The 16,454-nt window shown below is 38.5% G+C and overlaps 2 protein-coding genes across 2 annotated transcripts; both read left to right on the top strand.

Moving 5' to 3' along the window:
* Positions 1 to 3,516: 3,516 nt before the first annotated feature.
* LOC116260316 (E3 ubiquitin-protein ligase SINAT5-like) lies at positions 3,517 to 11,927 on the top strand. The gene is made up of 3 exons (XM_031638564.2): positions 3,517 to 4,059; positions 10,770 to 11,156; positions 11,338 to 11,927. The coding sequence occupies exons 1-3, from the start codon at positions 3,892 to 3,894 to the stop codon at positions 11,698 to 11,700; spliced, it is 918 nt and encodes a 305-aa protein (XP_031494424.1). The 5' UTR covers positions 3,517 to 3,891; the 3' UTR covers positions 11,701 to 11,927.
* A 1,327-nt stretch (positions 11,928 to 13,254) lies between these two features.
* Positions 13,255 to 15,598, top strand: LOC116261345 (pentatricopeptide repeat-containing protein At3g49240, mitochondrial). Its single transcript, XM_031640062.2, has one exon. It carries the CDS (start codon positions 13,342 to 13,344, stop codon positions 15,295 to 15,297), a length of 1,956 nt encoding a protein of 651 aa, XP_031495922.1. The 5' UTR covers positions 13,255 to 13,341; the 3' UTR covers positions 15,298 to 15,598.
* Positions 15,599 to 16,454: the final 856 nt, after the last annotated feature.

Genomic DNA, 16,454 nt, shown 5'->3' with positions numbered 1-16,454 from the left:
TTATATGAGACATTTGAGTGGTAGAGCCATAAATTTTTCATGAAAAAGGTCGAATTAAAGTTTCTAAATTTGACTGGAGCCGAAATATTATTTTTTAAAATTTTTATATAGAACAAATAATTTTTTTAAATTTACAAATAAATTTAAAAAAAAATTAAGGTGGGGCCATGGCCCATGGGCCCCCCCCCCCTGCTCCGCCCTGGAGACATTTGGGGCCACATTCTGCACCCATCAAGCTGCCTCTCAGCTTTGCAATCCATCTTTTGTTATTCACTCTCTTTTAAAAGGTTGTGTTTGTCAAAATCCACCTGGAAGTAATTCAAAATTACCTCCAAAACTGCTTTTAAGGCGTCGCCCAAGTATACCTTAAATTGGTTTTTCTCCTTCAACTCTAGATTTAAGGATGACTTGGAGGAACATGACATAGCTGATCGGACCGATGACAGACAGCCAACCAAACCATTGGTTCAATTGCTTGAGAAGTTTCATCTCTTCGACTATCGCCCTTCAGATTTGGAGAATATTTCTTGGTTGAAACCATGTTTTGGTTTTCCCCAGTCCATCACTAGGCGCTTAAATTGGATCTTGACTGGTCACCAAATCTCTCTCTCTCTCTCTCATACATACACGTGATGGAGAAACCATGACCAAGATGAGAGACACAGCCTTGTTGGTTTATTTACAATTGCTTTGGTAGTAGTATAAAACTTCAAAATGAAGTTGAAGAAGACCTTGTTGTCCGAAGGAGCGTATCACAGTTGGTCGGATTTGCTTGCACGTTTCTTGCAAGTTGTCAATTCAATTCTTGTGAGTGTTATTCTTCTGAACTGTAAATGGTAACAAACATTACAGACAACCCAGTTGATAGGTGGATTGGGTTGTAAGTCCATCCAAATCTTAAAGCAACTATGAACGCCAAAGATGGAAAAAAAGAAGGTGATTTCGACCTCTCTAATCTGCACATGGTTTGCCTCGCACTGACACATTGGGACCTTTTCCCAGCTGCTTGGGTTTCTTCTTCTCAGAAGTATTAAAAGAATTTCCTTCTACAATCATAAGGCGCACTTCCCTTCTAGTTGTTTTGGACGCAAGCAAGGTAAGGACCTCGTAAGTACCACAGCCATCTCTCTCTCTCTCTCTCTCTCTCTCTCTCTCTATATATATATATATATATATATATATATATATATATATATATATATATATATATATATATATATATATTATATATTATATATATATATGTGTGTGCACGCGCACACCATTTTGTGTTTTAGCGGGTGAAACATTTGACACTGTAGGACTTAAAATTTAAACATCCGTGCAAATTTTTTACTAGAAATGGAAAATATAAATTGAATTTTCGTTTTCCTTATTTAATAAAAACTTGAAATGACACATTTGGAAATTTTCACTGTGCAAAGAGCTTTTAACTCTACACTTAACTGCCTTTTATATATATATATATATATATATATATATATATATATTCTGATGGACATTATTTGGACAATGGTAGTTCTCGCTTTGTACTCGTTTATTGCCCCATGTATCAGATGCACCTTAACGAGTGAGATTTTCTTTCGGAGTTTAAAAAAAAAACGTTAAAATACTTATGTACAGGGATTTAGATAACTAGAAACACACCTGCTTTCCAATGAAAATGTCAGCAGCGACTCATGTTTAAGGATGTCAATGAATGATGTTTGAATTTTTTACCATAATATTTGATGCATCAAGTGTTCACAATACTTGAATTTGGATTTGAATCTGAACGAAGAAAAATATATACCATATTTGAATGCAAATCAAAATTTGACTTTTGGATTCAAATTTGAATTTGAACCCGGCTTCTAAATACAAAACCAAATCCATACAACATTATTATATTTTAGTAACCCAACTTTTAAAATGTAAGAATACTGGATATAAAAATATTTATTTTACAACTGAATCTGAATTTGATCGGATATTTATGTACAGCTGAATGTGAATAAAATCGAATTGCATGGATATTCACATATTATTCACTTAGAATATTTTTCTCTCTTTTCCAATACATGGATATTCACATATTATATATAGTGTTGAACATGAACCATGCGTAAATTAAAAAGGTTTCACATTAAACAATTTGATTTAGACAAAAAAAAAAAACCCCGATTTCAATTCCTTTCTTTCAATTTTCAACATGATCAGACAATTAGTTTTGTAAAAAGTTGACTCGAAAATGCAACTTTCAGCTGGAGGGTCTCAAACTGCTAGTACAAATATGAATCTGATTTTTATATTATATCTGAATCCGAATTTTAAACCGAATTTTGCCAATTTTCAAAATTTAATAGTGTTAAATACAGGATATTTATCTAAAAGTGAATCTGATCTGAATCCATATTCAAATCCAAATCCAATCCAATATTTATGTATATCCAAATCTGAATCGAATGGGTTGCCATTTATTAAGATCCAATTTCTTAATAAGATGATAATTTTTTTTTTCATATTTTTCGGTTGGTTTCAATGGGATACCGGATTCAAATGGTATACATTGACATTCCTATTTCCTAGCGTCTTATTTGGACAAAGGCATAAATTTTCAAAAAACGTCAAGATAATCCTTTTTCACTTTTTGTTTTTGCCTCTTTACATGAAGTTAAAAGTATCTTATTTTCAATGCGAAGTTAATTATTTTGAGTGTAATTACAAAAGGCCCACTTAAGGACCAGCTACAAGGGGGAGCATACACAACATAAAATACAATCCTAAAGAATATTCATTTATGGGCCTATTTTTTCATCAGTCTCTCGAAAAAAGGAGCATAGACCCTTTATTATGTTCGCTTCTTAAGGTCTTAGGTTGCGTTAGAACCCGAGTAAGGTATAGTGTACCCATCAAGTAAAGTGTCTTGATCACACCACTTATGGTTCAACCTTTCAAAAGAGTAGCATCTATAAGAATCGAATCGACAATACACGCGCTCGCAAGTTATGTTATGTCCCTTGACACAAATAAACTTTTTTTTTTGTTATAAACTCTCTTTTTGTTCAATATTATTGTCAATTTAGATGCTTATGTGCACCACATTTAAATACATCAAGCAAAGAGGCCGGTTCAAATCTTAATAATTTCCTTTTTCTTTGTTTCTGCAAATCTAATCTAAATCAGTTTTAATTATTTTAAAGTAGAAGAATAAAAACCAAAAACTTGTTTTGACTGTTGTTCATAACTCCCAAACTATAATACAGTTTTCTATTAAATGCAAAAATACCTGTCGATCCAAAAGGGCAACGTCGAAATGCATAAGAATACTAAATGTGTTTCAAGGGAGTTGAGGCTCTTATGGCAGTTATCTTGAAAGCGAAGCTGACGTCAAAAATGTAAAAACTCCGATAAAAGCTCCGAGGCCATTGTAAATTACGGCAAAGAGGTAGGAATTCATTGAAAATTTTCCCTGAATAAATGAAGTTTTGCTGTATTGGTATCTCCTTAAGATCACATTTCTTCCGAGTACGCAACAATTACCAGAATCGCCCTTCTCTCTCTCTCTCTCTCTCTCTCTGATCTCCGCAATGACCAAAACCACCGTGCCCCAATTATGATATCATTCTTCAACGATTCCTTTGGTTCTGCTGTCATGGTGGGGAGGAGCAAGGGAGGAGGAGGGCGAGGGCATGTTGGCTTCTCCATAACTCTAGAATAAAAAGCTCTCAGCATCTTCCTTTCCTCTTTGCTGGTGGCTTCCGTATTCCCTCTTCCTTTTTCTGTTTTCCTTCTTTCATCCTCCCTCCTCTCCATCTGTATCTCTGCCTCGCGCTGCAATCTCGAAAAGAAAGAGGATAGGAGGAGAGGAAGGGGCAGACAAAGAAGGGAAGGGCAACCCTTTATTTATGAATGGAATTCGATAACATAGAGTGCATCTCGTCCTCCGATGGGATCGACGAAGACGAGCCGTCCTTCTCGAAGCCGCATGTCCCCTCCACGATCTCCCCCGCTACGAGCGTCCATGAACTCCTGGAATGCCCAGTCTGTACCAATTCCATGTACCCACCAATTCATCAGGTACCAATTATCTGCAATACCTTCTGATTCTTGTTTCCTTGTTTGTATGTGTTAACTTGACGTACTATTTCCTGGTGTTGTTATTATTATTTTTTCTGGGTACCGGAAAGTTGTTCGTTATTGGATGCAGTGTGGCCTTATTGTTCCTTTTTTATGCCGGAAAATTGGTGATTTTTTGGTGGTTGGTGGATTTGGACGATTGATTTGTCGAAATGTTGCTTAATAATTATCCTTTCTGTGACCTATTTTTCTTTGATTGTTGACAATGGTTGGTGTTGAATGGTTCAAGTAGTCGGTGTACCCTCAGGATCCCTCTTTCTTTTGTGGATTTACATCGTTCTATCGAGTTAACTTTAGAGAAGTTTGTTTCGGGTTTTCGTTTTTTATTCTCATTTAAAGTTCTGATTTAGGTTTTGCTCCGTTCTGTGGTTTAGTGATCATATTAGTTATTAACTATCCTATTTACATTCTTGTTATTGTTCTCTTCACTTGTGTGAGGTCCAAAGCTGCTTTTGTTTCCCTATTCTTCTCAAATGTTTGTTGGGACTGGCGATCGACGACCTCTCTCTCTCTCTCTCTCTCTCTCTCTCTTCCCTTCCGGCTTCCACCTATGAATTGGTGTTAAACGCGTTTCAGTTCTCAAAACTGAGGTAGGTTTTCTTGAATTTTTTTTTCTTTTGGGTTTGGTTTTCTCCCTGTTTTATTTTGTTTTAATTTCTTTTAGTAATACTCACGGGTTTGAAGTTTATTAAACTAAATAGGGTGAGATTTCCATCTCATTGCCCGTATTCCCTTTCGAAAAATATTTGCTGTCGCTGTTCTTTCAAGTTTTTTATTGGTTAAGGTTAAGCATTGTAAGGGTTCACGTATTTGTGTCAAATTGTTAGTCTAGATCTGTATTTCTCGTGATTTTCTTTATTACCATATTATATTAATTGGTGCCTGTCCGAATAGTTGCATGGGAAAAAGGAGGGAATTCCTGCTCTTTCTGAATAAAGGTGCAGAAGAAACGTGAGGTGTTACACCTACCACCATCGCATCTGTGGAGATGCAGATGGGAAAATGGAGGGGACAAGTGATCCCTTACCTTATACCCTCATTTGACTATGTGAACCACAGATTGTGCCTGCATTTGTGCCAGACTGCTTTAACATGGGTTTTTTGTTTTGGGGTGGGGGGGTTGCGTGCGGGCGCGGTTGCATGGCTTGTTAGCCATGTTCATGTGACATACTGTAGAACTCATCTCTGGAAACCTGATGCTGATCTCTGAATGGTATAAAACATCAGTCATTTCAGAAATTGGAGGTCCTGGGTACTAATGTGGAAAATTGGGGAAAAATTAGTTTCTTGTTAGGCCCTAAATCCTAATCCTCTTGAACTGAAGTATTAAAATAGCAATTAGATATATCTTACTTTCTCGGACATTTGAGTACTTTTAGTGGTCCATATTTAAACATCTCATGTGAAATGGTTGTTCTGTAGCTACAGATTTGTGAAGACACACCTTATAAAGGAAAAAAGAAGGATTGTGGGAAACAAAATATTCAAAATAACTGCATTAATACTGCTTCCTCTGAATGTGGTGGATGTAAAGAGATTTTAGGTGCTTCAGCACTATCTCTTTCTCCTTGTTGCAAAACTGTTAAATAATCAGAGATTTTTTTTTAAAAAATTCTTATCAAATTGCTATGCTTTCGGGAGTCCTGGTGGTTCAATTTTTGCACTTCACAAGTTGTTGTTTGATAATCAAATTCTCCATGGGTGCTTTTATATGTTGTCTAAAATCGGTAATGGCGATGACCTTTTTGGTAAATCTTGTATGACAGTGGTTGTCTTGTGCAGATAACTGTACCACACTTTACATGGGCATTTCACCAGAGCTCAAGTTAGACTTTTACAATTTGTGTTTTGAACAACAATTTCAATGTTATTATAATGAGAGTTATAGTTTTAATTTTTGTCACAACGTGCCTCCTCATTGTGGTCTTACATTGCTATGAGGCTATGAGCCTTTGTCAAAATGTTGGTCATTTCATGTTCTAAATCAGTGTAGCTGAAGTTTTTTGTGTTTATTCTCTTACAAAGTTTGATAAACCTAAACTATTTTCACCTTCTATTGGACACTAGATTCGTGTGATGGCTAATGCACTTTGGTTGACATACCAAGTGTTGTATCTGCATTCCATCATGGCGTGGCAATTGGGTTGTCAACTTGCTCCACTAGATCGTGTTATCATTAAAATTATGCTTGCCAAAGCTGCTTTGCGGTTGACTTTGTAGTTGACCTTGTTATGTTCTTTTTCTTTCTGCTTTTCTATGAAACCCAGTTTGTTCCCAAGAAATGCTATAGCCCATTAAGTTATCTTGGCTTATCAAAATTGAATACCCTTTAATAAACTTCGTCAGTTACCTCAATAGATTAGCTCGTCATATGTAAAATTTTGTGATATTACATATCACATTGACCATAATTCTCTTTGTTGCCTTCATATGCACATTTTTAGGTGAATCAAGATCTGACAATCTGAAATATTTGATTCATGGCATATGCTACAATTAATTATGAAATGCATGATGCTTCTGCTATTTTTTTGTGTTTATCTGGATGTTCTGTAATACTTTGTATTCTTTTGATATTCTCTTCGTCATGGCGTTTGGAAGAGTGTTGTAAAGGAAATGGGCAGAGGAGGCAATGCAAAGGAAATATTGCCCTTATTATCAGCCTTCAGAACTTGAAGGAGTAGTTTCTTCATAATCCAGTCCATATGTTGATTTTACTCCTTTGCTATAAGGCAAACTACACATCTTTCACCGCTTCAATCAAATTTTGTGCGTTGCTTGAAAATGCATTTATAACCTAACACGGTTTCTCTTGTCCCTCAACAGTATCCTATTTCTTGTTCTAATGCATAATTTTAATGATTTAATCTCATTATCCATAGATGCAGACTACGTTTTGCCTTTTGCTACCCCACAATATGCTTAGTTCATGTGGTTTTGTGGCTGGTGTGATGTCCATTTCTTAATAAGGTCAGTTCTTTAGGACCTAACTTATTTGTGAATGCAGGTTTTACTTTATGTTTCCTTCATTTGACTGGGACAGTATGTGATTTTAATATTCAGCGTGTAGCAACATGTACAATATGTCTTGTATTCCAATCGTCCTCGAATCTACTGTTGTTGCTTATTGGAGGTAAAGGGGTTGCTTTGGCTGTGAATGGCTCTTGAGGCTTCAACAGAAGTTGACTGGGCTTCAGTAACACATGCCCTCCTCTGTGTTGACATGATCATGATATTTCATACGCCTTTTTATTGTCCAAATGTTGCTTGTTCATATAGTCAAGAAGTTTATAAAGCTTTGCTCTTAACCATGAATACCTGGAATATGCATCATGAAAGATTCTTCCTGATCTCTTCAGAGTTCAAATAAACAGTCTGTTCTTTTCCTTTGCCTCTTTGAACTCTCCTTTAAGGGTTGCTTGCATCAGAGCTTTTGTAGTACAGTGACATTGAAAAAATGGTGAGGGCATTTCTATAATAATTAATTATAGACTAGAAATCCCTTCAAAATTTTGGTTAAGATCTTGAACCTTTAGAATCAATGTTGTAAAAAAACAGTAATAGCACTGTCACTGTTTTCTCAACCAAACAGCATTGTGGCTCATATATATTGTTACGTATTGGACCTGTATTGCGCTGTTTTTTCATTTATAAAATTTAAAAATAACACGAAATATTCTAAAATGGTTTTAAAATAAAAAAATAAAAACATAAACCTTTATCAGCCTTGTATCATGTTGGCATGAGGCTGATATGATAGTTATCAGTTGATACACAGTGTTATTGGTATCAGTGTTTAGAATCTCCATGTCATTCCCTTGCTATGTGTTGTGAAAGCTAGGATCTGGCAACTTTCTTTTTCGTGACCTATCAAATATCAATATGGGCAAAACAAGCGCAAAAAAATTCTTGTGTTTTCTAGCACCTTTAATAAAAAAGCATGTATGAGGATCTACCAAGTACATTAAAGGGATTATTATTATTATCATTATTATTGTTATTATTATTATTATTATTAGAGAAATCAACAAATGACCACTCAGCGTTTAGTGTCTACAAATAATTCCCAACATTTGAGAAGTATAATAACTACAAAATAATTCACAAACACAAACTTCATGATTGAAAATGTTAAAATATACTTAAAGGACTACTTTACCATTACTAAAGATGATAATTTGTTTTTGAAAAAATTTACAAGGTACACTTTTTAAGTTGAATTCTCCTTCTCCATAATTGTACATCTCTCTCTCTGCCTTTTTTTTTTCTATAATCACATCTAAAAGAAGGGTGAAGTCATGGAGAAATCGGCCAGAATAACATGGATTGTTGGAAAACTCTTTACCTAAAAGTATTTTCTTTTCTATTGGGGTTAAAATAATTTTTAAAGTTTACATTATCGTTTTTCATTAATCAAGCTGTGTGCTTTGTGATTTATTTATGAACTTAGGTGGCTATTTGTAATTTTACAACTGTTGGGAGGTTCTTTTTGAACACATCAAAGGTTGCTTGTTTTTCTTGTAAGTTTCACTTATTATTGTTATTTTTATGATTGCTTTATTAGCTGGACCAAGGGATACCAGCATCATTATGTGCTACCAAGTTAGTGGTATTCAAAAGCCACCTTTACCAAATGAGTGAAACTTGTGTAGGCTCAATCAAGGGAAGGTTGTTTGCAAGATCTGTATAAACTAGAAAATGCCTTACCAATGTAGAGCTTGACTGCCACACAGTGATGCATTACTGGTTTGCAAGCTTCTCTTACATATTCTATAATTTTCTTCTTCTACTTATAGAAGTAGTATTAGATGCACTGTAGCAGCATTGGTATTTCCATCAGCCTATCTCACTAAACATCGTACTCATTTTGCAGCCAAGTTGCTTCTTAGTAACTGCAACATGCAATCGATACTCAACATGAAAAATATCTATTACTTACTCCAGATTCTTCAATTTAGTTCACTTACATATTTTTTGCATATTTTTATCTACATGTCATTTTGTAGAAACTCGATATATATATATATATATATATATATATATATATATATATATATATATAATGGAAAGGCATTGTTTCCATCTAGTCATGGATGAACACAAGTGCGGTTACGGGATAGGACTTGGATATGGAAGACTCAAATTTGTGCTTTTTGGGTATATTTTGCTATATTTTATTAATATAAACAGTGAGTATATGTTTGTTTGCTTTCTATAGGCACACAGGCACGTGTGTGCAGGCATGTGCGGCTGCGTCCCCACAGCTTGGGTTGAACATCCAGCCCGGCAAACCCGGAAAAAGGCTACCTGGCCAGCAGCCTGGGCCCTGCCCACTTAGTTATTGCGCTGGTCCAGCTTAGTGCAGCCCAAGCTCAGGCCTGGACCAGCGATAGTGGAAAAAAAAGGAATTGCAGATGCTGGGGGCACTGGGGTTTTCTATAACAGAAACCTGCCATTTGGGATTCCCCCCCCCCCACACACACACACACACACACACACAAGCCCTTGGTGTCATATATATATATATATATATATATATATAGAGAGAGAGAGAGAGAGAGAGAGCAACATACCTAAGGGGAATCTGGAGGTTGGATGCGTGCAGCGGTCGGTTCAGTGCCAGTGGGGCATGAGAGGAAGAGAGAACGGGGAAGGAGAGAGAGGTGACAAAAGAAAAAAGGGAGGGGGGTGGGGTGTTTAACGAATCAGGCTGGATAGGCCCCCCGATACTTTGTTTGACGGTCTCAACCCAGCTCTGGACATGCATCTGGCAAGCCAGCAGACCACAAGTGCAGCCCAGGTTACCCAACTGCCCATGGGGTACCTGGTTCAGTGCTGAGCCTTACCACAACCATGTACATATATCTGAATTTATTTATTTGTTTATGAAATTATTGTATTATAACCTGTAGCTGCACACAGACTCATGTTTATTGTTTAGGACTTTAGGTTACCCATTTTTTATGAAATTACTGTATTATACCCTGTAGCTGCACTAATTCCTGTCTCGCATTGTAAAGGATCCAACTCCAATGCATGACAAATTTGATGAAACATTTTCCTACGTGACAGACTAGAAATGCATTTTATATTTTCTAATTCTTTTTTCACTGTGAAAGGTTATGGAAAGCATAAAAAAGTTGGCTCCCATCATTTCTTTGGTAAAGCTCAATTAGTCCTCTATATTGGCTTTCTGATAAATTTTGAAAACTTGAAGGTTTCAAACATGTCTTATTTATTTCTTAAAAAAAATCCGAACTCATCACAAACAAGCTTCAAAGGTAAGGTAGCTTATCTTTAAGTCATCTTCCATAATTAACAAAATTTTTTGAAGGAAACATTCAAATGTGGTATGGACACTTTCTCCAGTTCTGTTTTATTGACAAGATAATATCTAGTTAATAATACTGTATCCATCAAGACTATCAAGAGAGGAAAAAGTAAGGGCTTGGAAAATTTTCAAATACAATGCTTGCAGGATTTACCCATCTATTGTGGGTCTTAACACAAGTTGCTTCTGCTTTCTGTCCTCTAAGAAAACAATTTTTCCTGTATAGAGAAAAAAAATGTTTTTAGTCCTAAAAATTTGGAAAAGAGAATGAAAATAGGACTGGCCTTCTGCTGATTGTTGTATTTATTGTTGTTTCCAGTGCCACAATGGGCATACGCTCTGCTCTACATGTAAATCAAGAGTCCATAATAGGTGTCCGACATGTAGACAGGAGCTTGGAGACATTCGGTGCCTAGCTTTGGAGAAGGTGGCAGAGTCACTTGAACTTCCCTGCAAGTACTACACACATGGCTGCCCAGAGATATTTCCATACTACAGCAAGCTTAAACATGAAGCTCAGTGCAACTTCAGGCCATACAACTGTCCATATGCAGGCTCTGAATGCTCTGTTGTTGGAGACATTCCCTTCCTTGTTTCTCATCTGAGAGATGATCATAAAGTTGACATGCATACTGGATGCACGTTCAATCATCGCTATGTCAAGTCCAATCCACGTGAAGTTGAAAATGCAACTTGGATGCTGACAGTAAGTTTGTTGAATTCCTACATATCAAAAAAGCAGGATCTACCCTGGTCTTTCTGCGTCTGCAAAGTCCTGACGTGCTTGTGACCATGTGAATTGCACCTGATAACCAATTCTTGCATTTTACAATGTTGTTACTGTGTGTAATGCGAACAATTTTCCTTATATCCTCTCTCTCTCTCAGGTTTTCTATTGTTTCGGACAATATTTCTGCTTGCATTTTGAAGCTTTCCAACTTGGGATGGCACCGGTATACATGGCATTCCTGCGCTTCATGGGTGATGACAACGAAGCCAGGAATTTCAGCTACAGTCTTGAGGTTGGTGCTAACGGAAGAAAGTTAACATGGGAAGGCATTCCTAGGAGTATCAGAGATAGCCACCGGAAGGTCCGGGACAGCCATGACGGTCTGATTATTCAAAGGAATATGGCACTTTTCTTCTCTGGAGGGGATCGGAAAGAACTAAAACTACGAGTCACGGGCAGGATATGGAAGGAGCAGCAGAACCAAGATGCAGGTGCATGCATACCAAATCTCTGTAGCTAAAATTTTGATGCTTATGCAGTTGGTGCCTGATCATTTATGTATTGGGATCTATGTTGGATGAACCATGTAGGGATATAAAAATGTTCCAGCAAATGCAGTCAATATGAACATGTATTTATAAGTTTTTTGTGTTTCTGAATTCCTGTGTAATAAGGTGTCCTCTGCTTATGTTGCCCCCGTTTACGTAGTTAATACTACATTCGTAACGATATTTATATATACCTCTATGATTCTGCATAACAAGATCATCTTACAACATTGATTTGGCGTGAACCACATATTCTGAATAGTGCATGTACACGGTTGTTTTGTTTGAATAGGCCAGCAGTAAAACGGGGGACATTCGCTGTGGGGACAGTGTCCAGCTTAACGGAAGTTATGTGTTCTCCTGCCAGTCATGATAATTTGGCTTTAAAATCTAAGAAAATTTCTTTAAACGTTGCTGGAGCAGGATTGTTCCCGTCAACAGAACCCATTAAAATAATATGCGATTACAATAGTTTTTTCTTGCAAACAATCCTCAAGATTGAGCTTAATAAAGATAAATGGCTTAGTGCATTAAGATCATTGGTTAACGTTTCCCATGGAGTTTAAAATGGAGACCTGAATGTTTGGCTCCAACAGATAAACAAGTCAACTTGGAACAAGAGGCTACTAATTTTGAATCCCCAATTTGCCACACAAGCTTTGACAACATAAAGGCAAGCATGATGATTAATTTAAGACATGAGATTGTGATGTGGTTAGGCAAGATTTGCTTATGCCCATAACAAGAAATCTATCGTTCTGTGTTCAGCACACTTTTCTTATAATATATTAAGGCAAACGAACATTATGGTCTTAACATCTCTTGGGAGTTCCTTTGAAGTAAGTCGAGGATTCAACTAGGCTACTAGCATTAGGTCTCTTTTTCCTTGTTTTCTTTTCAACTGTCTATCAGGATTAGATCAAACAACCTTTATCAGTGAACTGATCACCTTCAATTTTTCTATATTACAGGATTTGTGGATTTCTCCATCCAAGATTGGATAAAGAAATCTTATGGTCTCTCATAGCAAACTAATGTATCAGATGGTGTGTTTAATCACGTCTGTCCAATGCATTGTATTGAACGGTTGTGATTGGATGGAACTTCAAATGGTCGAATAATTTCAACTCATATATATATATATATATATATATATATATATATATATATATATGAGTTGAAATTATAAAAGCTTTTCCTGTTTCTTTGTAGCTCCAACGCTCCAACCCTAGGAGCGTGTACAAGTAGACGCAATTTTGGATCTTCGACGTGCTCAGGTAAAAGTCGATTCAAATCCGGCTGGTTAAGTCTAACATCTTATAACATTTCGCCTGTTGGATTTAATTAATATCCGGAGGCATTTGGTAGGCAGCTCGAATCAAGTGAATTTCAATTCGGGTTGGATATCCAACTTGAATATGAAACGTCCGCATGCTTACATTAGTGGGCTTGACTTCAGGGTACGAATGATGGTCACCACATAAGGTTCTGAATAGGTGACAGAAGAGGCCTAAAACCCCTCAGAAAAACCCTCTCATCCTTTGATCCCTTCCTCCCCCGACTCTCCTCTCCTCCGCGCCACCGTCGCCAGCGCCGGTCCCGGCTCCACCACCATGTCGGCTGTCTCCAAGCCGTTCATCCACCTCAAACCCCTTACGCGCCACCACCCGCAGCACCACCGCCAATGCCTCCATCGACTCCTTCCCATCCGTCTCCTCTCCTTTTCTACTCCAGAGGAAGCAGCGGCAGATCGCCGTCGACGCAAGCGCCGCCTCCGCATAGAGCCTCCTGCCAACTCCCTCCGCCATCATGCTCCGCGACCGCCCCCCTCCTCGAAGACCGGCCCAAACCCTAATTCACCGAAGCTCCCCGAGACCGTCTCTGCTCTCTCCGGAAACCGCCTCAACCTTCATAACAGAATTCTCGCCATGCTCCGCCTTCATCACCACGAAGACGCCGTCCTGCTCGTACGCCACTCTATCTACTCCAACTGCCGCCCCACCATCTTCACTGCCAACTCCGTGCTCGCCTATCTCCTTCGCCATGGCCGCTACGCCGACCTCCTTTCGCTCCATCGTTTCGTCACGCAGGCGGGCATCGCCGCCAACGTCGTCACCTACAATCTCCTCCTCCAGGCGTATTGCGACGTCCGCAAGGTGGATATCGCGCTCGAGACCTACACTCAGATGATAAACGATGCTCCCTTTAACCCGTCCCCCACCACCTATCGCATCCTAGTCAAGGGCCTCGTGGACAGCGACCGCGTGGAGCGCGCCGTTGAGCTTCTCAGGGAGATGCAGGAGAAAGGGTACGCCGCCGATCCCGTTGTCTACAACCTTGTCATGTCTGGTCTCGTTAAGAACGATGAGTTCGATAGATTTTTAGAGTTTTACGAAGAATTGAAGGGGAAAACCAGGGTTTTGGATGGTGGAGTTTACGGAACGCTGATGACGGCGTACTTCAAGAGGGGTATGGAAAAGGAGGCTATGGATTTGTACAATGAATTTTTGGAATTGGATTACAAGGTCAGTGCGGTTGGATACAATTCTGTGCTGGAAGCTTTGAGCAAGAACGGGAAATTGGATTCTGAAGCGATCGGGCTCTTCGATTCAATGTTGAAAATTCACGATCCTCCGAAGAGAATTTCAGTGAACTTGGGGTCATTCAATGTGATGATTGATGGGTATTGTAGCGTCGGCAGGTGTGATGAGGCAATGCAGGTCTTTAGGGGGATGGGAGATAGCAAATGTAGCCCAGATACGTTGTCATACAACAATTTGATGAACCAATTGTGCAAGAATGGCTTGATTACAGCAGCGGAAGGGTTTTACAATGAGATGCTGAGCAAGGAGACAGTTAAACCGGATGAACTGACATATGTGTTGCTTGTTGATGCTTGTTTCGGAGCTAAGAGAGTGGAGGATGCGATTGGATACTTCACGAAGATGGTGGAAGCAGAGTTGAGGCCGAATGTAGCTGCATATAATAAACTATTCACTTGGTTGTTTAAGGAATCAAAGATTGACGATGTGAAGAAATTCTTCGAGCAGATGGTGGAGAGGGAACTGAAGCCGAGTGAGGAGACTTATGATATAATGCTGAAGGGATTCAATGGGGCAGGAAACTTGGATGAGATGCTGAAGGTGGTGGCAAGAATGCTGGAAGATGGCACCGGATTATCTGGGGAGAAACTAGACTTTGTTAAGGATGTATTAAAGGCCGAGGGAAAAGAAAGTGAGTTGCAGAGGTTATACGACGAGCAGGCTGAGAAGGAGAGGTTGGCCAAGGAGCAGGCAGAAAGAGAGAAGGCAGAGAAGGAGAGGGCTGAGAGGGAGAAAGCAGAGAGGGAGAAGGCGGAGAGGGAAAGAGCAAATGAGGCCCTAGCAAGGTTGTTGCAGTCTAAAGGGAAGCCACTTGGGCAGGCAGGAGAAAATGCAGAGGTTCCAGCAGCAGAGGTCGTGCCGACTGTGCAGGCTGGAGAGGCTGGACCAGAGGGTGGTGAGACTCAGGCAGTATCAGCATCGACAAATGGTGATACGATAAACGAGCAAGCTAAGGTTAACGTGTGAACCTGTCAAACAGGTGGGTGGTTTAGTGTCATCTTGAACTAAAGGGCTGAAGATGGTGATGGATCTGAACTCTAATATGAAAACAGCTTTTTGGTAAAAAAATTCAAACTGCTTCTTTTGGCAATTTTTACGATGAAAAGTTCTATTGTTATTCATGTTGTAGGAGCGAATCCGGGTGTGCTTACCAACGCCTGGGACTTGGGAGGTTTTTGGGGATCATATGTGTTAGGAACATAGAAATCACTTCATAATGAGAACCTTATAAGATTGATGAGTGTTTAATCATCAGCCATTATACTTACTTTCTTTTTCCTTTTCTGTGTTCCTTCCCCCGTTTCATTTGGTTCTTTTACAAAATTGTATTAACATAAGATAATGATGCATGTTGGCTAAAATTGATTCTTCTTACTTTCTTTTGAAATTTGCATCGTACATATATAGGAAATTCAAATTGAGCATGCTCTGTCTTTCTTTATTGGCATTTAGAGTTTAGTATGTGACGGGGAATCTTCCTTAAATTAGGCTAAGGTAAAAATTTCCCCCAACTTAGTAAAAAATGAAACTGTATGTGCCATAAAGACAACCTGTTTTCAGTGTCTCCGAAAAGAGAAATATACTTTTGTCCCATATTTGTAAAGTTCTGAGAAGCATTCCTACAGAATGTTTCATGGCAAGTAGATGCATCATTAGGCTGAAAGACTATGATTTCTGTAATCTGGGATGGTATAACCTGATAGTTGCCATTCCTGGTTGTCTAAGATGGGCTGCCTTATGGTTCTAGTTAGCCGACACATAATCTTTAGGGGATGTTTGAAGGATCCCCCAAAACTAATTTTTGGAGGTAAAATATGATTTTGCTTCCAAAATGTCATTTCAGGCACATCTGGATGATACCAAAAATGAGTTTCGCTAGAACATGTTTTTGGCAAAACATGTTTTTCAGAAGGGAGTGAATAACCTGACACCCTCTTAGGTTATTCACAAACAAAAAGGTCCTATTATCCACACTCAAAAAGCAAGTTTTCAAAACTGATTGAAAACCAATCTTTTACGAATCTAGCTTTTTCAAAACCAATTTATTTTGAGTGCGTCATCCAAATGCCGCCTTAGTCTTTACCCTGAAAGGGTTCTCTCTGCCGATCATCTGTGAATGAATT

This window comes from Nymphaea colorata, chromosome 9 (genome assembly GCF_008831285.2).
Source record: "Nymphaea colorata isolate Beijing-Zhang1983 chromosome 9, ASM883128v2, whole genome shotgun sequence".
NCBI classification, from domain to species: Eukaryota; Viridiplantae; Streptophyta; class Magnoliopsida; order Nymphaeales; family Nymphaeaceae; genus Nymphaea; species Nymphaea colorata.
Note: the sequence above shows the minus strand (reverse complement) of the source record. Positions and strands in the feature narration are given on the sequence as shown.

Excerpts from the sequence above, each read along its gene's own strand:
- LOC116260316 (XM_031638564.2), top strand. The coding sequence starts at position 3,892 with ATGGAATTCGATAACATAGAGTGCATCTCGTCCTCCGATGGGATCGAC. Across the intron at positions 4,060-10,769 it reads TGTACCCACCAATTCATCAG|TGCCACAATGGGCATACGCT; the intron begins GTACCAATTATC and ends TGTTGTTTCCAG. Across the intron at positions 11,157-11,337 it reads ATGCAACTTGGATGCTGACA|GTTTTCTATTGTTTCGGACA; the intron begins GTAAGTTTGTTG and ends TCTCTCTCTCAG.
- LOC116261345 (XM_031640062.2), top strand. The coding sequence starts at position 13,342 with ATGTCGGCTGTCTCCAAGCCGTTCATCCACCTCAAACCCCTTACGCGC.